Source organism: Hemiscyllium ocellatum, chromosome 3, assembly GCF_020745735.1.
Source record: "Hemiscyllium ocellatum isolate sHemOce1 chromosome 3, sHemOce1.pat.X.cur, whole genome shotgun sequence".
NCBI classification, from domain to species: domain Eukaryota; kingdom Metazoa; phylum Chordata; class Chondrichthyes; order Orectolobiformes; family Hemiscylliidae; genus Hemiscyllium; species Hemiscyllium ocellatum.
In genome coordinates, this window is record NC_083403.1 from 67820293 (window position 1) to 67840882 (window position 20590).

The window sequence follows — 20590 nt, forward strand, 5'->3', positions numbered from 1 at the left end:
ACTAGAATTGCACGCAATATTCCAACAGTGGCCTAACCAATGTCCTGTACAGCAGCAACATGACCTCCCAACTCCGGTCCTCAATACTCTGACCAATAAAGGAAAACATACCAAACGCCTTCTTCACTGTCCTATCTACCTGCGATTCCACTTTGAAGGAGCTATAAACCTGCACTCTAAGGTCTCTTTGTTCAGCAACACTCCCTGAAGGGCCTTACCATTAAGTGTATAAGTCCTGCTAAGATTTGCTTTCCGAAAGTGCAGCACCTCACATTTATCTGAATTAAACTCCATCTGCCACTTCGCAGCCCACTGGCCCATCTGATCAAGATCCCATTGTAATCTGAGGTAATAATCTTTGCTGTCCACTACATCTCCAATTTTGGTGTCATCTGCAAACTTATTAACTATACCTCCTATGTTCACATCCAAATCATTTATATAAATGACTAAAGTAGTAGACCCAGCACCGATCCTTGTGGCACTCCACTGGCCGCAGGCCTCCAGTCTGAAAAACAACCCTCCACCACCATCCTCTGTCTTCTACCTTTGAGCCAGTTCTGTATCCAAATGGTTAGTTCTCCCTGTATTCCATGAGATCTAACCTTGCTCTAACTAGTCTCCCGTGGGGAACCTTGTCTTTTTGGTGAAATTTAGTCACAATATGATATGATCCTTTTTTGATCTGAAGTATATCATGAAACTTCTCTGAAATATAATTATAAGAATTACAGCAGAGTTGATGTAAAGGTTAGCTGTGAAATGTTTGAAGCATTTGCCACTTCCAATAATGAGGTATACTCAGTTAAGACATCTTCTTCATTCTCTTTGTTTAATTCAGTTTCTACTGTTGTCAGCAATGTTTGATTGCTGTGACAATGAACTCAATTCTAAAAATTCTCCCATGTGTTCTCTGATCAAGATCAGAAATCAAATCCCTTTTGCCTTCTCTCTATTACATTAGTGAATGGTCCATTTACAGAAATATGTAATACAGTTACTGAGGAGAAACAGGTGGGTGTTTATCTAAAGTGTCTAACATTCTGAGAACATTCTAAAATTTTCTGAGGAATAGAAACAAAATTGGACAAATGTTTTCATTTTACCTTCATTTTACAGGAGAAGGAACTGTAATAATGCAGTTCTTCAAACTGAAGTCAGGATTTTAAGGTCTGTAGGAACAGATAGGGATTGAAAGTTGGGGATTGAGGCCTGTCAAAAATTACGGAAGGAAGGGAATGGTGTATTCATCACCTTCCTGGCACCATGGCATTTCACCAGCAGCTGGGGAGAGATAGAGATCCCACCCATCCAAATACCAACAATGGAGGGAAGGGGCTCTGCTGTCTGTTGGGACTGCCTGATAAAACCTGGTGGCCTCTTTGCAGGGTAAAGATGGGATTAGTGCCACCTAATCCAGCTATCTCTGGCCCCAGCAGGGTCCATCAGCAGCAAGAACTGCCACTGTTTCAACACCCACCCTCAGTAACTACAGTCCCATGACTGACACAGAACTTCTGGCCCCTGAAATTTGCAGGAACTGCCTAACAGACATAAAACTTAGTTGGGGCTCCATCAGAAGGTCAAGGCTGCATTCTCCCATCAGTTTTCCACTTTTTTGTTGCCAGGTCAACTCAGTCCTGTCAAAATCTCAGTATACAAGTGCACAATCAGGAAACTCAACCTTAGGCTCCAGCAACATGCAGGAAGCCGAATACTATCCAAGTGAAAGTGCTTACTTGATCAGCACTCCATTTATGTAACGCATAGTGGAAGCCATCTGCACTGTCTACAAGATGCACTGCTTCAACTTGCTAAGTCTCCTTCCAGATCTCAGAAGGGCTCAATAAGGCAGCTCACTACCATTTCCTAAATAATTCAGGATCGGCAATAAATGCTGGTATTGCCAGCAATGTCAACACCCGAGAAAAGAATGAAAAATAACTTAATTAGACTCATCAGGATGCAGAAGAATGTGGGTTAAAACCCCACTCTAGAATTGAGCCCATCATTTAAAGTGACACTTCAGTGCAGTACTGCAGAGTGGTCCATTGTTGGTGTTTCTGTCACTTGAATGAAATGAAAGCCTAGGAATGATTCAGGTGGGATGTGAAAGATCCTATCATACTACATGAAAAATAATTTTTCTGGTGTTCTTTGTACCATCATCACCAAAAATGCTAGTTAAATTGAATTCATTTTTGACTTTGGGGATTTTGTGTAAAATTTCAATGCTACTATGTAGCAACTTCACCAACATATTAAAATGAATTAATTATTTGTTGCTTCGGACTATCATAGAAGAATGAGATTCGCTGTGTAAATGCAAGTATTTCTAAATAATCTAAAACAGAGTTTGAATGTGTGTCATGGTAAACACAATGATCGAAAATTTCATGGAAAGTTTTGTCTTAGCTATGGCCTAAGTTTATTCTTGTACTTTTTATGAAAGGTAAGTTGTGCTTAACTGATTTATGCTGAAATATTGGTGCAAGCAAATTGCCTCAATTCTTTATGAAGCCTTTATGGACCCAAAATGCATCTGTCAAACTCTCTGCTGTTTGTTTTTGTGGATCCATAGAAAAGACAAAGGAGTTTCCTGTACTTATGCGCTGGCATGGATCTATTCCTGAAACCGAAGGAACAAACCTCAATCAAAAGTCTCAGTTTACATAAATTTCTCAGGGTCTGGACTCCATGCGGACATACTCAGAATGACTAGGCCATTAGAATGGCCTTCTTAAAGGACCACAGCAGTTCTGACAATAAGAGAAGGGGATAGGGAGGAAGAAAGGCAGGAGACACTCTGAAAGCAAGACACCAGAGTAGAAGATAGCAGCCTACAATCTATTCCTCGTTGTGGTATTTTATTTATATATGTTGTGTTGGGTTTACATATCCGTATAAGCAGAATAATCCTGCAGGAAATTATGGCATTTTTTTTCTGGTACAATGCTTGACTTGTGATAAATCTGAATTCTGCATTAGAATGATCCAGGAAATTTTGAGCCATTGTTGATGATTACCGAAGTTTATTTTTTCATGAGTATGCAGCTTTCAAAATTTTGTCACTTTTGCATTGACACGGTGGCACAGTGGTTAGCACTGCTGCCTCACAGCGCCTGAGACCCGGGTTCAATTCCCGACTCAGGCGACTGACTGTGTGGAGTTTGCACGTTCTCCCCGTGTCTGCGTGGGTATGGGTGGGTTGCCCTTCGGCGGGTCGGTGTGGACTTGTTGAGCCGAAGGGCCTGTTTCTACACTGTAAGTAACCTTAAAAAAAAAGAAGATTGAAAATAACCCTGGAATTAATAAAACGATATGTTTGCTTTCTAAAAGACTGTCCCTGTCAGAAATGTGGCACAGATGAATGTGATCATGCTACTGGGCAGTGTCGTTGTAAGCCAGGAGTATCAGGAGCCTTCTGTGACCGCTGTGAGGTGGGTATATCAAATAATGTTTGGGTAAATTGAAACGAGTTATTTCCCATTACATGGCGCATAGAATCAATGCCAAATACAAACTGGACTACAGGGCAGGGAAGATAAATTGAGCCAAGAAGGAGTACGGGAGGGAGGGTGGTCATTTCAGTGTGGTGTGATTATAAAAGTTACTTGGGCTGCAGATTTACATTCCTCCGAACAAAATTGGCTGCTGACATTAAGGACATCATGTTTATTTGGTGCATTTTATAACATTTAAAATGAAAGAAAGAGTGAGGAGGTATGCAGTCAGAAATGCAGTTGGACTAGCCCCCTGGATATCCCCTGTGTCAGCCTCACAGAATTGCCAACAGATGTTGTATTGACCACATGTTGCAGCCTCACTATTTTAAAACATCATAGCTTAGCCAGTTTTGAAAAAAAAACACAATTTTACAATGAAAACATTTAAATTAAGGCCTCTTAATGTCATCTTACTACCACATGAAAGCTCCTCCTGACATCCCTAACAACATAAATGTAAATTTTCAACAATTTCAATTCAGTCCGTGGAAAATGGCTATTATAGATAGTGAATACTGAAAAGGCTATGGGCTATGAACACATCATGGCTGTTGAACTGAAGATTTATGTCTCAGAATCAGCTGCATATATTGTCATCCTTCTCCAGTACCGATGCAATACTGACATCTGGCCAATGCAGCCGAATATTTTTCAGGTACTTCCTGACCAAGAAAGGCAGGAAAATTCCAATCCAAACAGTTAGCACTCCATGAGTCCACACTCATTCATAAGCGAAGTGACAGAGGATGCCAATGACTGTGCTATCAAGTGACATTTACACAGCAATAACGTGCTCACCAATGCTCAGTTTGGTTTATATCAGCACCACTTGGTTCTAGACCTCATTAAACCCTTGGTCTAAACATAGAAAATAAAGAACTGAATTCCAAAGATGAGGTGAGAGTGATAACCTTTGAAGTCAAAGTAGTTTTTGATCAAGTGTGACATCAAGGAACTTAAGCAAAATTGAACTCAATGGAAATTTGGAAAAATATCAGTGGGAATCAGGAGGGAAAGGGGAAAGAGTTAGTTTGAGCACAAAAGAAGTATTTCACAGGTATTTGTGCCTATTCATGCTACAGGTGTTCACCAGGACACAGTTGTAGGTACAACTGTATTCAACTGTTTCACCAATTATTCAGCCATAGAGCTGTACAACATGGCAACAGACACTTCAGTCCAACCAGATATCCTAAATTGATCTAATCCCATTTACCAGCATTTGGCCCATATCTCTCTCAACCCTTCCTAATCATATACCCGTGCAGGTGCCTTTTAAATTTTGTAATTATACCACCTCTGGCAGTTCATTCCATACACCCACCAGTCTCTGCTTGAAAAGGTTCTCCTTTAGGTCATTTTTAAATATTTTCCATCTCACTTTAAACCTATGTCCTTTAATTTTGGACTCTCATATCCTGGGAAAAAGAGTTTGGATATTCACCCTATCCATGCCCATCATGATTTTATACAAACTTCTATAAGGTCACCCTTCAGCCTCTGATGCTCCAGGGAAAATAATCCCAACCTATTCAGCTTCTCCCTGTAGCTCAAACTAGATGAAAGTGAGTACTGCAGATGCTGACGATTAGAGTCAAGAGTGTGGTGCCGGAAAAGTTCAGCAAGTCAGGCAAGATCTGAGAAGCTGGAGAATCAATGTTTCGGGCAAAAGCCCTTCATCATTCCTGATGAACCCGAAACGTCAATTCTCCTGTTCCTCGGATGCTGCCTGACCTGCTGTGTTTTTCCAGCACCACACTCTTGACTCTATAGCTCAATCCTTTAACCCTGGCAACATCCTTGTAAATCTTTTCTGAATCCTTTCAAGTTTCGCAACACATTGTTTTCCCTCCAGCAAAGAGCAGGAATGGAGATGGTCTCTGATGATTGCACCATGTTCAATGCCCTTTACAAAGTTTCAGATTCTGCAACAGTCCATGCTTACATAGATTAAAAACTGACAACATTTAGGTTTGGGCTGATAAGTGTAAAATAGCATTTGTGCTACACAAGTGTCAGACAATGGCCAGCTCCAACAAGACAGAATGTAGGATCTCTGCTTGACATTCAATGGCATTAGCATTTGTATGCCTCAGTGTGGTAGCCCTGGTAGCACTTGAAATCAAGCCCAGTTATTCCTGTAGGCATAACAGTTAAAGAGTTTTGAAGATTTTAAAGTACACAAGATTCCCTGACTTACCGGTCTTTCTAAACCCAGGTTTTTGTGATAGCAGAAATTATTATTTATTCCACAGCTAGTGTCTAGCTGCAGATGCACAAGTATGAACTGCTGACACATAACATTCCTGATTAAGAGCTTGTGCTTGAAATGTCGATTCTCCTGCTCCTCGGATGCTGCCTGACCGGCTGTGCTTTTCCAGCACCATACTCTTTGACTCTGATCTCCAGAATCTGCAATGCTCATTTTCTCAATATAAGTGCAACTAGTTAACACTCTGTAAAACCTCCTCCTATACACATGCAGATTGGTGTTTTGGCTGGAGGGAAAAACTGGGAAGGCAAGCCAATATTCCCATTGTCCACAGGATTTGCTGAGATAATCCTTTCACTTTTCACGACTTGCTGTTTGTCGGTCTCACTTTACTTCAGGTGACTGGTTCACAGTTTGTAAAGTCTCTGACTTGTTGGTTAAAAGCTGCATCTTGAAGCAACTGGTGAGGGAAAATAAATTGGCTTTCACCAGACATTGGGTATTTGTTACTGCAGAGAAAAAGAAAGTATCCCCCTTTCTGGTGTTTCAAAAGCATCTAACACTGTCATTCACACTTCCCAGCTGATCAGCTATCTGGGAGACAATCACATAGTTGTTGGCAAGCAAAAAGACTTTATCTTCAACAACTAGTCACCATTCCACGGACCAGTCAGCTAATTGTTGCCAGCTGTATTTCCCTTTGTACACAACCCCTGGTTCCAACTCATCTGCAGTAACCTCTTCCTATTGATTGAACAAATAGCAATGTAAACCACACTTACAATGACTGTAAGTAATCCCTTCCACAGTCCTTTGTCTTTAATACAGTTCTTTGTCCATTTCAGTCCCCAAGAAAAATACAGAAAAATAAAACGTACAGTCTTTACCCACTGTCAATCCTCTATCCTGGCAAGAAAATTCTCCTCCTAACTCCCCAAAGTCTGTACATCATTTGCAAGGCACAGGCTAACAGTATGAGAAAATACTCCCTATTTTATTGGATGAGCACAGTTCCAACAATGCACAAGAATTTCAGTACTATTCAAGGCAAAGCAATCCATTTGATTTGATTCCCTACCCACCAGCTTAGTCTCTCCACCATTGGTGCACAGTGACTGCTGTGTTAATCATTTGCAATATACACTGTGCCAACAAAAGCTTAGAATTTCATCCATGAGGATAGACAACATGGAGGCATTGTTCCTTATCCTGGATGGTGGCTCAGCAGTCCTTGTAATTGGTGAGAGGATAGAATAATGCCCTGCTGTGAAATCCTGAAAGTCTTTTTGAGCCTTGGTAGCCATGATGGCAGCAGTCTGAGCCTGGATGGCAAAAAGCTGAGTTTGTATGACGTCAGCAGTTATAACATTTAAAATGAAAGAAAGAGTGAGGTGGTATGCAGTCAGAAATACTGTTGGGCTAGCCCCCTGGATATCCCCTGCGTCAGCCTCACAGATGTTGTATTGACCACATGTTGCAGCCTCACTATTTTAAAACATCATAGCTTAGCCAGTTTTGAAAAAAAAACACAATTTTACAATGAAAACATTTAAATTAAGGCCTCTTAATGTCATCTTACTACCACATGAAAGCTCCTCCTGACATCTCTAATAACATAAACGTAAATTTTCAACAATTTCAATTCAGTCCATGGAAAATGGCTATTATAGATAGTGAATACTGAAAAGGCTACGGGCCATGAACACATCATGGCTGTTGAACTGAAGATTTATGTCTCAGAATCAGCTGCACATATTGCCATTCTTCTCCAGTACCGATGCAATACTGACATCTTTGTATCTCTCAGATTTTGAGTTCTCTTTCATTGTGTTGGAAACTGAGGTGTTGGTCATCAGATGCCAAATCACAAGTGTTCTCTTGGACTGGCAATTCCTTCCATGCTGGGTTCGATGAGCTCTACATTCTTTCCTAAACCCTGTGCCAACTTCATGCCAGATAACTCCATTGACAGTGACTGCAACCTCTCTGACAGTTTGCTAAAGCACAGTCAGTTCTTCTGTAGCATGATGGTTGCATTCTTGTGCAACCTCATGTTATAGAAAAATCACCCTTTAGAAACAGTGCTTAAATCGTTGACAATGTAATCACCAATACACATTTTAAAAGTTTGCGCATTAGAAACAGTGTCCCGAATGTGTGCGAATGTGTGTTGACGAAACAGAATGATCTGCATTGCATATTTCATTGTGTCTTCCTAGTAGTCTCTTCCTACATGCTGCCTCATTGGAGTCTTCATCTGTATCCACTATAGTAGACCTAATGCACTACCTTGTGTTTTGGCTGCTTGTCATGTGCACTGCCATTTCCTCCCATTTCTTTATATGACACTGATATCTGGATGACATATCATGTCCAACCCTGTCCTGGTGTTACCGTCTGAAGTATGCATAGTGCCAGTATCTGATCTGGTTACTGTGAATATCAGACTAATGAATGGTGTATCACCTTCAAGCTCTTCTTCCTCTTCCACTTCATATCCCTGCATCACGGCCTGGGCAGATGATGGTTTTGGAAGAAGAGGCAAGAGGTACACTTGTGGAAAGAGTTGTAGAGTACAGCACGGAAACAGACCTTTTTGGTCCAATCAGTCCATGCCAAACATAATCCCAACTAAACTAGTTCCACCTGCCTGCTCCTGACCAATATTCTTCCAAACCTTTCCTATTCATGTACTTATCTAGTGTCTTTTAAACATTGTAACCACCTCTAACACTTCCTCAGGAAGTTCATTCCACACACAAACCACTCTCCATGTAAAAATTGCCCCATATCATTTTTAAATCTTTCTCCTCAGACCTTAAAAATATGTTCCCTAGTATTGAAATCCCCCCCACCCTAAGGGAAAGACAAGAGCTGCATGTGTAGCTTGGGGATAAGCAGAAATGATGTGGGAATCAAGATGCAAGAAGGTGTATGTGATGTGAACATATGACTCTTTTTGATTCTTTAAGCCCTGTTGCTGGTCACAGCCTCAGTCACAATGGTTCAGTAATGGCAGTCAGTTTGCCTCCATTGTGGTGAAAACATGCAGCTGTCTGTTCGAGAGCAAGGGGTCAGAGTTTAAAAATAAGAGGGTGTCCATTTCAGACAGAGATGAGGAAACATTTTTTCCCCAGGGCTGTGAGAATGAGAATACCCATTCTCAGTTGGAAATGGATGCAGAATCTTTAAATATTTCTAAGGCAGAGATGAATAGATTCTTGGTTACTGAGAGAATGGAAGATATATCGGGGATATGCTGGAATATAAAGTTGAAGTTGATATCAGATCAGCTATGATCTTATTGAAAGGTGTAGCAGACTTGAATGGCTGAGTAACCTACTTTTGATCCTTGTTTTTAGATTAGCATGTCCATGCTCAAAGCAATAAGTTGCTGCTGCTTTTAATTTTGAATTGCGTTGGTAGAGAAGGGAGAGGGAAATGCATCCATCAGTGTGATGCATTATGTTTGACTAATGCTGCTCTCACAGTTTAATGACTGCAAGTGTGTGCAGGCTCAGAGTTATGGGTGTGAGGCTTGCAAGTGTGTTAAGTGTTGTAGCGGGTCCTGTTCCTGCTTTACTCCGCGCTGAGTCGGTATCTGACAGGGTGGCCACCTGCGCGTGTCTCGCACCAGCTGGTTCTAGGAACCGGGGAAATCCCACACTATGGGATTCCCTCTGGGGCGAGCGCTGAGTCAAAACTGCTGCAGGCTGCACAGCAAGTCTGACCCTTATATCACCCAGGTAATCCACTGCCACCAATACTCAGGCGATTCTCCCTTCCGTCAGTGGTTTAATGGCCACCCTGTTGTCTACCCACTTGGGCAGTTTCCCCGGAAGAGAGAAAAGGACTGGGCTGTTTATGCCTGACCAGACCCAGTCCCGAGTGGACGGCTTCGAGGTGTCCCAGGAAAAACCCTAGATTCTTGACTCCGGAATTATGGCAAGGCCTTTTGAAATACTGTGACTTTACCAGAGGTCCGTGGTGAGGGTGCAATGGAGCGAACAAGACGCAGAGCGACAGTCCAACACCATTTTATTATCAACACCCACCAGAACCCGTAAGAAAGACAAACATTAGACACTATACAGTTTACTATGACTATGGGAACAAGATGCTAACGCACACAATGTAAGGCCTTACTTTACACAAGTTAGCAATGCTTATAACAATGACAGTGGAGAACCCCCTTTCCCACAAAGCCTCAACCACTGATATGGTTCTCGGAAAACGCCACGCTTCTGCGTAAGAAACTTACAGCCAGGCTTGAAATTGAGTGCGAGGGTGAACAGCAGACCTGTCCCAGCAGCCCAGGGCACTGGCCATGTCCGATGTGTTTTACACCTCCCTACTGTGCAGGTGAAATGACCTCCGTGGCTGTGTCCATTGTTTCATAATCTCTCCGTTTGCTAACACGGAGGTGCTAATGGCTCTCTTCTGTTCTCCTGAGCCTAGCCCAGACATCGTGACTCCAGGCTTTGTTGGCTTATCAGGCCTGCATAGTGGCCACTTCCCCCCTCCAATACACTTAGGTGTCTGGCCGATTCCTGCCAGAACACCTTGGGGGCTGGGCTCTCTTTTGTACAGGCACAGAGATAGCAGCCAGCTGAGCCTGCTGGGAAATCATGTCAAGCTTTCAGAAAAAGGTGGCTGCTCTGTCCATTTTAGCTGCTTTTCCCAGGTTCCACTGCTTGCTCCCTGCTTCTGTGTTGCCCGAAATTGCTACAGTTGCCCCTTCGATACGTCCAGACTTGCTCGGACCGTATCGACATAGCAGAGGAGGGTAACACAAGGTGGCTGCTCTGTCCATTTTAGCTGTTTTTCCCAGGTTCCACTGCTTGCTCCCCGCTTCTGTGTTGCCCGAAATTGCTACAGTGTGTAGTGAAGTTATATATAAAACCTGATGGATGGAGGCTACTGGTAGATGTCAGAAAGATGAGGATATGATGTAGTGAGCAATGTGTGAGGCTACCTTTGCAGTTGATGGAATTCTTGGGAATGAATTTGTTACACTGACTACTCATATGAGAGCATTAACTTTCACTGGTATTGACCTGTACAACTATTCTTAAAGTTTGACTAGAATCTCCTGGTCTCGTGGGCATAGAATAATTTTTTTCTTCCTGTTGACATCTAGCACATAGCCCTCCAGAGTTGCACTGAGGGACTCGGCACACATTCTGTAGATGTTGTGCAATTCCAGTGTATTACTCACGTCAAAGTTACACCTGTAATGAATTCCAATGAATACCAGCTCTTCCTCAAACACCACCTCCTCAATAGGTGCAGGCTTGTTTAAATAGTTGTCAGTCTCTAATAATTTTAGACCCAGTATTCAGATGTGCTGTCTCCTTCAATCATTTGAATGAACAGGCAATACAAAGCTTCTATGCTGTCAGTATTGGAATGACAAGCAGAGAATAATTGTACTTCAGATGAACCCACCCATTTTTGGGCCTCAACCACTATTGTCCCCAGTGTCTTTTTGCTTTATAAATGAGAAAATGAATGAATCAAGACATTTCCTGCACAAGATTACTACTAATCTGTTCTTAATTAAAATCCATCTCATAATTAATTACAAGGTACAGTGACCATTTTATTATTTTTAATTTTTTTGATTGTATTCCTTCTTTACAGATTGGTTACTATGGATACAGCAGTTGTTCTGGATGTTTGAGATGTGAATGTGCTCTAGCTTCTAAGGATGAATACTGTGACCCTTTGAGTGGACGGTGTAGGTGCCTTCCTGGAGTCACAGGAAAGCGCTGTGACCGGTGTCTGTATGGGTTCTGGAACTATGGACAAAATGGGTGCCAGAGTAAGTTTAATACAGTAAATTTATCTGAAAGGCAAAAGCATTAATAACAATAGCAACCAACAAATAAAACATCAGAACAAAGTCAAAAAAAGAGAAACAAAATAATTTAAAGCGATCACCCTGTTACTAGTTCAAAAGTAATCCATCTTCTGTGGAGCACTTCGAGGCACCTTGATCTGATAAAGTACCAAATAATTGTAAGCATTATTGCTAGCTCAGACAAGAATCGGCCCTGGACTCCATTATTTAATAAAGATGGTGCATGTTTTTTTCTAAAGCAAACTGGTAAACTCCATAATCCCTGAGTTGGAATTTCAGAAGTTCACTTATCCCTTTTGTCTTTAGGATGCAATTGTGAAGGGCAGTGTGACAGTGAGACAGGAGAATGTCTGTCAGCACCTACCGAATCCCCAACTGACTGCTCCGTTGTCAGTAAGTACCTTCATGCAACTAAATATGACAACCTATAACTCCAGTCAGTGCAACTAACCTGTGGTATCTTGCATATTTTATTATATAAAGATAGGACCTCACATGACATGTCTGGGTGGGTTACTCTTCAGAGGGTCGGTGTGGACGAGTTGTGCCGAAGGGCCTGTATCCATACAGCATGGAAATCATGAGGGACAAGGATAGGATAAATAGACAAAGTCTTTTCCCTGGAGTGAGGGAGTCCAGAACTAGAGGGCATAGGTTTAGGGTGAGAGGGGAAAGGTATAAAAGGGACCTAAGGGGCAACTTTTCACACAGAGGGTGGAAAGTGTGTGGAATGAGCTGCCAGAGGAAATGGTGGAGGCTGGTACAATTGCAACATTTAAAAGGCATCTGGATGGGTATATGAATAGGAAGGGGTTGGAGGAATATGGGCCAGGTGCTGGCAAGTGGGACTAGATTGTGTTGGGATATCTGAGTTGGACCGAAGGGTCTTTTTCTGTGCTGTACATCTCTATGACTCTATGAAATCCTTGCTTCTGAGACAGGGTCAATCTGAAATACAATAGTGTGACTCCTTAGCGAGTGAATTACAGCAACTTGGCATCTATAGAACTGAACCACCAATCATGAAGGACTTACACAGAAGGTAGATTGGAGGCTTGCTGACAGACTGATAAGAAGTCTGACCCACAGCCATAAAGCACAGCAAGCAGGGTATATTGGTGCAGAGAGGATTCCACGTCTCAGTGACAGGAGGTGCCATCATTTGGAGCCACCAGTCAACCTGATTAGCTAGTTGCTCCAGCAGTGTAAGAATTCAGTAGTGCAGTAGGACTGCAATCTGGGAAACCAGAAGGCCCAAGTGGATTCCTGAAGCCAGCTTGATCAGGGGCACTGGGCTGGAAGGGTTCAAGTATCTTGGAAAGAGGGAGTTTGTGCATTGGAGAGGTTGGTTTGTCGAGAAGAAGGAAGGAAGGTGGTGGTGGGGGGGGGAAGCAGGAGGGGAAAGAGTACCATCTTTTCCAGGATGCCCTGTTATACTTCCCCCACTTTGATTGGTAGCGCCTCCCTGTTTATTATTGCACTCTTGAAATCCGACACATTTGCATGAAATTGGAGTCAAATTGAGCTTCAACAATATTGTTTGACTTTATTGATTTATTTAAGTGTAGCAGGCAGGCTGCTGGTTTCAGCACCTTCCTATCCTTCCATATTGTGTCAATCAGCTCGGGAGTAGATATATTCAGCTCCCAACTGTGTAAATCACATCTGGCTGGAGCGTGTGTAATCCAGCCCACCGTTAATAGGATCAGTTGTCAATACCAGATTTTATTAACTGAATTTAAATTCCACATGCTGCCCTAATGGGATTTGAACCTAGCTCCTCACAGCCCTAATCAGTTTCTTTGGATTACTCATTCAAAAACATTGCCTTGACACAACCCTCCCTACATGCTGTTCGTCCCTTGGCAAGTTCTGCTTCAAGGTGATGCTGGGCAATCTGTCCAGCTGATAGTTCTGGAGTCTCAGTATTGCCACCGAAAGCAGGGTTCATTGCAGGCACAACAAGCAATCTAACTATTCTAAATACTAGAGCCATCAAGACCAGGTTGGTATGGGGGTCGTGGTGGAGACAGAAAAAGAGATATCAGGTGGGTATGGCACTGATGGGTTTGGGGTTGCCATGGCACAGCCAGGTAGGAGGGAGCAGCTAAAGGGATGAGTGGAAGGTGTTGCCAGATCTCAAAAGAGGGTCAGTGATGCAGGCAGCCCACAAACTTTTCAGGCCTGAAGTGGTCTGCCAGGCCTTTCCCATCCTAAACATGAGAATGAACAATCAGAAACTGTTGAGCGACAAAGAATTAAGGGCTTCAATTGGGAGAGGGCGAGAATTCTCCTCAAGGCTGTTCTATGCCTACTTTTTAACACCTTGTCAGCTGAGCAAACTGGAGCTAATTTAAATTGGAGTGGAGAATGAACATTAAAAAGTCCTAGTCCACATAACTGTGTAATGAATATTCCTGGAAAATAATACATGGTGATGTTTGATTCACTGATTTGGTGTATATTTTCCATATCTCTTGCAGAACAATTGAACAAATGGTTGGATTCCCTTGAATGTAGTAAGACAGCCTTATTCAAAAAGAGAATGGTTTGGTAATGGGCAATAATGTACAGTTGATTGTATGGCTTATGCTCCCTTAAACCTACAGCAACATTACTATTGAGAGACAAGCTGAAAAGATCCTGTGTTGTTTCTACATGTTTATCATGCTTGCCTCTAATTCTATATTTCTCTATTATCTCAACAGGATGTGACAAGTGTGTCTGGGACTTAATTGAAGACCTAAAATTATCAGGAGCGTCACTAGGAGAAGCAAGGTTGAGTGTTCTAAATGTCATTACTGGAGATGCCATTAATAACCGCTTGCAGGAATTCAATATCACAGCGATTCACTTCAACGTAAGTGCCAGCAATGAAAATCAAGTAGGGCTAGAACTGTGATCGATACTTAATCATTGATTTTATATTTCTTCTCCTTATTACATATTTTACTGCTGCTAAATGAGGGGCTGTAAAGTCAACTTTAAATTTATGCCCTAAGACTTTAACATTTGTCTAACAGATAGGCTTTGTCAAGACTTAGAAGATAACTTTGGACAAATTATGCTGAAAAAGGCAAATTGAGACAGAAAAAGGGCTCATGACGTAATGTACAGTGCATGCAATGTAATTCTCTCATTCAGTGTAGTATCCTTCTTATTCAAGAGCTGTTAATTGTGGCTCTCCATGCCATCGTATACCCTGGGATAAGGTGAGGAGACAGGTGACAAGAACCACTTCTGCTGATCAACGAACTGAAACTATATCTTTCATATCATGAAGGATCACAGTCTAGCCAGATGAGATAACTGGCTCTTTATCCAATAATTAAGCTACTTTGTGAAAATAAGCAAACTTGTGCATTTCGTTTACTATTACAAGTCACTCATCAAATGCAATACATTTCAGTATTCCAGAATTAATTGATTTATATGATAATACTTTTCTCAATTCTGAATGTTAGTGCATCAGATCTATTATTATAGAGTCAAAGAGTCATACAGCATGCAAAGATACTTCAGTCCAACTCATTCATGCCAACCAGGTTTCTCAAACTAAATGACTTCCACTTGACCCTTATCCTCCTAAATCTTTCCTATTCACGTAGCTGTCCAAATGTCTTTCAAATCTTTTCATTGTGCCTACATCTACCGCTTTCTCTGGCAGTTTATTCCATACACAAACCAACCTCTGCGTGAAAAACGTTGCCCTTCAGATCCCTCATAAATCTTTCTCCTCTCACCTTAAAACTATGAACCCTAGTTTTGAACACTGCTATTGTAGGGAAAAGACAATTGCTTTTCACCTTTTCCTTGCCCCTCATGATTTTATAAACCTCTATAAGGTTATCCCTCAACCTCGTGACAAAAGTCCCTATCTTGCCACTCCTTATAACATAAACCCTTTAGTCCCAGCAACATCCTGGTAAATCTCTCCAATTTAATAATATCATTCCTATACCAGGGCAACCAGAAGTGGCCTCAACAACATCCTCTACAACCTCAGCATAACGTCCAAGATCCTATACTCAATGGTTTGAACAATGAAGGCAAGCATTCTAAATGCCTTCTTAATCACCCTTTCTAACTGTGATGGAACTTTCAAAGAACTATGTACCTGAACCCCTAGATCTCTCTGTTTGACAACTTTATCCATGGCCCTACCATTATCTGTGTAGGTCCTGCACTTGTGTGCTTTATCAAGATGCAATACCTCACATTTATCTAAATTAAACTCCATCTGCCACTCCTCAGCCCAATGGCCCAAATGAACAAGATCCCTTTGTAAACTTAGATAACCTTCCTGACTGTTGACTGCCACCAATTTTGGTGTCATCTGCAAACTTACTAATCATTCTTCTTAATTTCTCATCCAAATCATTCATATAAATGACAAACAGCAGTTGACCCAATGCCAATCCCTGTACCTCATCACTGGTCACAGGTTTCCAGTTTGAAAGGCAACTTTCCATTACCACCCCCCCCCCCCTCCCCCACCAACCACCCCTACCCCATCTCCTACCATCAAGTCAATTTGATATCCAACTGGCAAGCTCTCCCTGAACTCCATGTGATCTAACTTTGTTTATCAGTCTATCATGATGAACCTTGTCAAAGGCTTTACTAAAGTCCATAGGCAATGATTACTGCTCTACCCTCATTAATCATTTTGGAAAGTCCTCCAAAAAACTTAATCAAGTTAGTGAGATATGCTTTCCCATGCACAAAACCATGCTGACTATTCCTAATCAGTCCTTGCCTCTCCTAAATGCATGTAAATCCTATTTCTCAGATTCTCCTCTAACAGCCTTTTCCTTACAGCCTTTCTTTAAAAAAGGCACAACATTAGCCTCCATCCAATCCTCCAGCACCTTGTGAAAATTGAAAGGGTTCAGAAAAAAATGATAAGGATGTTGCCAGAATTGGAGGGTTTGAGCTGAATAAGCTGCAGTTTTTTTCCTCTCCAGTGTTGGAGGCTGAAAGGTGACCGTACAGAGGTTTACAAAATCATGAGCGGCATGGTGGCTCAGCGGTTCGCACTGCACCCTCATAGTGCCAGAAATCCAGGTTCGATTCCAACCTCAGGCAAAGTTGCTGATGCTGGAGGATTGGATGGAGGCTAATGTTGTCTGTGTGAAGTTTGCATGTTCTCCCTGCATCTGCGTGGGTTTCCTCCGGGTTCTCTGGTTTTCTCCCACGATACAAAATGTGCAGGTTAGGTGGATTGGCTGGGGTAAATATAGTGTAGGGAAATGGGTCTGGATGGGTTACTCTTCAGAGGAAATATGTGGACTTGTCGGGCTGAAGGGCCTGTTTCCACACTATGCATAGGGTGCATAGACAAGGTCTTTTTTTGCAGGGTAGGGGAGTGCACAACAAGAGGATGTGGGTTTAAGGTGAGAGGGACAGATTTGAAAAGGACCTGACAGAGAATATTTTCACACAGAGAGTGGTGTTTGTATGGAACGAGCTGCCAGAGGATGGGTACAAGGATTGAAAGGGTTTGGAGGGATATTGGCAAAATGCTGACACATGGGACAGCATCTGTTTAGGATATCTGGTTGGCATGAATGAGTTGGAATGAAGGGTCCCTTTCCATGCTGTATAACTTTATGACTCACCTGTGACTATAGATGATACAAATATGTCTGCTAGGGACCACTCAATTCCTTCTCTAACTTCCCACAATGTAGTTGGATGCACTTGATCAGGCCCAGGAGATTTATTCACCTGTATACTTTTATAGACCTCAATCATCTCCTCTTCAGTAAGGCAGATTGTGTTCATGACATCAGTATTTATTTCTCCAAGTTCCCTAGCTTCCATATCTTTCTTCACAGTAAGAACTGATGCAAAATATTCATTTAGTATCCCTCCCATCTCCTGTGATTCCACACACACATGACCTCGCTGATCTGTAAGGATCCCTATTCTCTCCCTATTTACCCTTTTGCTCTTAATGTACTTACAGAATCCCTTAAGATTATCCTTAACCTTATCTGCCAAGACACTCTCATATCCACCTTTAACCCTTCTGATTTCCCTCTTAAGAATGCTCCTACACTCCTTATATTTTTCAAGAGATTCACGTCATCCCAATTGACTATACCTACATATGATATTTTATTTTTGACCAGAGCCTCACTGTCTTTATTTATCCATTGCTACTTACTCTTATTAGCCTTACCCTTTACTCTAACAGGAACATAATACCTCTGACCTCTTGTTATCTCACTTTTGACAGCTTCCCATTTGCCAGTTGTCCTTTACCTACGAACATACTACCCCAATCTACATTTGAAAGTTCTTGTCTCATGCTGTCAAAACTTGCCTTTCTTCAAATCAGAAATTTAATTTTTATACTAAGCCTATCCTTTTCCAGAACTATTTTGCAACTAATAGACTTATTGTCACTGGTCCCAAAGTAATCCTCCACTAACACTTCAGTCACTTTAGTAAGTTTGCAGATGATGCTAAAATCTGTGGTATCATGGACAGTGAGGATGATTATCAAGAAATTGCAGCAGGATCTTGAACAGCTGGGTAAGTGGTCGGTGAAATAGCAAATGGAGTTTAATATAGATAAGAGTGAGGTCTTGCATTTTGGAAAGACAAATCAAGGTAAGATTTTCATGGTTTATGATAGAGTCTTAAGGGGTGTAGTGGAACAGAGGAATCTTGGAGTTAAGGTTCACAGTTCTCTGAAAGTGGAGTCACAGGTAGACAGGGCAGTGAAGGCGGCTTTTGGCACAGTGACCTTCATCAGTCAAGGCATTGAGTATAGAAGTTGGGAAGTTATGGTGCAATTATACAGGATGTTGATGAGGCCACACTTGGAGTATTGTGTTCAGTTGTGATCAACTTGTTATAGAAAGGATGTTAGTAAATTGGAAAGAATGCAGAACAAGAATGTTGCCTAGACTCAACGGTTTGAATTAGAGGGAGATGTTAGACAAACTAGAATGTTTTTCTTTAGAGCGTAGGTGACTGAGGGGGGACCTGATAGAGGTGTATCAGATCATGAGAGACATGGATAGGGTGAATGCACTCAGTCTTTTCCCCAGAGTTGGGGAATTGAGGACTAGAGGGCATCAGTTTAAGATTAGAGGGGAAAGAAAAGGGAAGCAGGTGGTATGCTATGGAATGAACTGCCAGTGGAAGTGATTGAGGCAGGTACATTAACAACATTTAAAAGGCATTTGGATAAATACATGGATAGGAAAGGATGAGAAGGCTATGGGCCAAGAGCAGGGAAATGGGGTTAGAGTGGACAGACATTTTGGTTGACATGGATCAGTTTGATCCAAATAGCTTGTCACCGTGCTGTAGGGCTCTGTGACTCTATGACTTGCCCTGCCTTAATTCCCAAGCGAAGGTCAAGTTTTGTTCCTTTTCTAGTCGGTATGTCGCCATATTGATAAATAATTTGTTTTGAACAAATTTAACAAATTTCTCCCCATCCAAATCATTGGCTGGCAGTCCTAGTCTATGTTTGAAAAGTTAAAATCCCTTACTATTACAGCCCTACTTTATATATGCATCTGAGATCTCTGTACACATTTGCTCCTCAGTTTCCTGCTAGATGTATATTTCTCTGAATCTGTGATAAATTTTGCTTCCAGAAGTTAGTAAACAATGTCCTTTCTTGTAGACTCCTGCACTGACCTAACGAAATTTGTGGTCAATAAGAAGCTATCATTTGTATGAAGCAGGCAGACACTAATCTCACATGCTACCACAAAAGCTTAGTTGTTTCATGCTACTGGAAGCTCCAGTGCTTGGTTCCTATCACTGAGAAGAGGGGTGCATTGTGTGAGTAGACATGACCAGACTCCCATCTGAGACAACTTGTATAACCCCTTGAGCATATGTGAGTCCTTATCCAACTTCTGGGTCTGAACATACAGGCTACATCTCTTTGACTGAGTTTACCCAATCATTGACTTGAGTCTAACTCTTTTCAAAAACATTACAAAAGATTCCTATGTTATAGCAGGGAATTCCATTTCTTTACTTTTTACTGCTTTTTCAGTTTGGAGGATAGTTTTGTACTCCAGACTCGTGCCCTGTTGAGAAATGCAATGATATAGACCCTTGCCTTTCATAACAGTTTGGAAGCATCCAACACCAGCTATGATTGGTTAAAGGATAGTGTTCAAACACACTATAAGGGCTTTTGTGACATAATAGTAGTGTCCCTACCTCTGGGCCAGGACGACTGCATTCAAGCTCCATCTGCTTGAGAATAACATCTCTGAACAGGTTGATTAAAAAATTCCAGACACACTGCAGTCCTGAAAGTCTTAGTGGCCACACTGTTGAAAACTTTTAATGCACTTGTTTCATCAGAGCAGTGATCAAAATAAAAAAAGTTGATGATTAAAGTTGAGGTTCCAATGATTAGAGCTTTATACTAATTTATCACAAATTATTTTGTACAATACAGATGCAGATTGCAGACATGTTATCACAGTCAGAATCAAAGAAACTTCAGATAGAAGACATTGAAGCAGCTATGGTGGACTTTATTGCTGATCTCAACATGCTGTCTGAGAAGGTGCATACTTTTGATTTAACTTAAAGAAAATTTATTTTGGTGTAAAAAACAACATGTCTTGTTAAGTTTATAAATTAGATTTCACTAATGTTACTCAATCTTATTAATCTTACTCAGGCGGGAAAAGTGTGCTGGAAATTAATTCACCAGGTCATCCAAACGTGTAAATGTTTAATTCAGTCACCAAAAATGGTCAGCTTAATTTTCTTTTTTTATTACTGTGTACTAAAGGAAAAGAAACACTCACCAGGCTTTTCAATAACTTCAAAGATAACATGTTTATTACAGGCAAACCTTTTTTCAAATAAATGATAAACTGATTTACAACTAAGCTACTATGTGACTTAAACTATATCCTCCTTAATCATAAATGCACACATGTTCATACATGAATAGGACAAGGCATGCACAGAGCTCTGCAGAGCAATTATGAGTGGGAAAAATAGCAAAAC

The 20590-nt window shown here is 41.5% G+C and overlaps 1 protein-coding gene across 1 annotated transcript in view; it reads left to right on the forward strand.

The window, feature by feature from the left end:
- lama4 (laminin, alpha 4) overlaps window positions 1–20590 on the forward strand; it is a 184879-nt gene that overhangs the window by 50489 nt on the left and 113800 nt on the right. The window contains exons 6-10 of the mRNA XM_060850742.1: window positions 3340–3440; window positions 11362–11542; window positions 11888–11974; window positions 14290–14441; window positions 20028–20138. Coding sequence (XP_060706725.1) covers window positions 3340–3440; window positions 11362–11542; window positions 11888–11974; window positions 14290–14441; window positions 20028–20138 — 632 coding nt within the window. The remainder of the gene's footprint in view (window positions 1–3339; window positions 3441–11361; window positions 11543–11887; window positions 11975–14289; window positions 14442–20027; window positions 20139–20590) is intronic.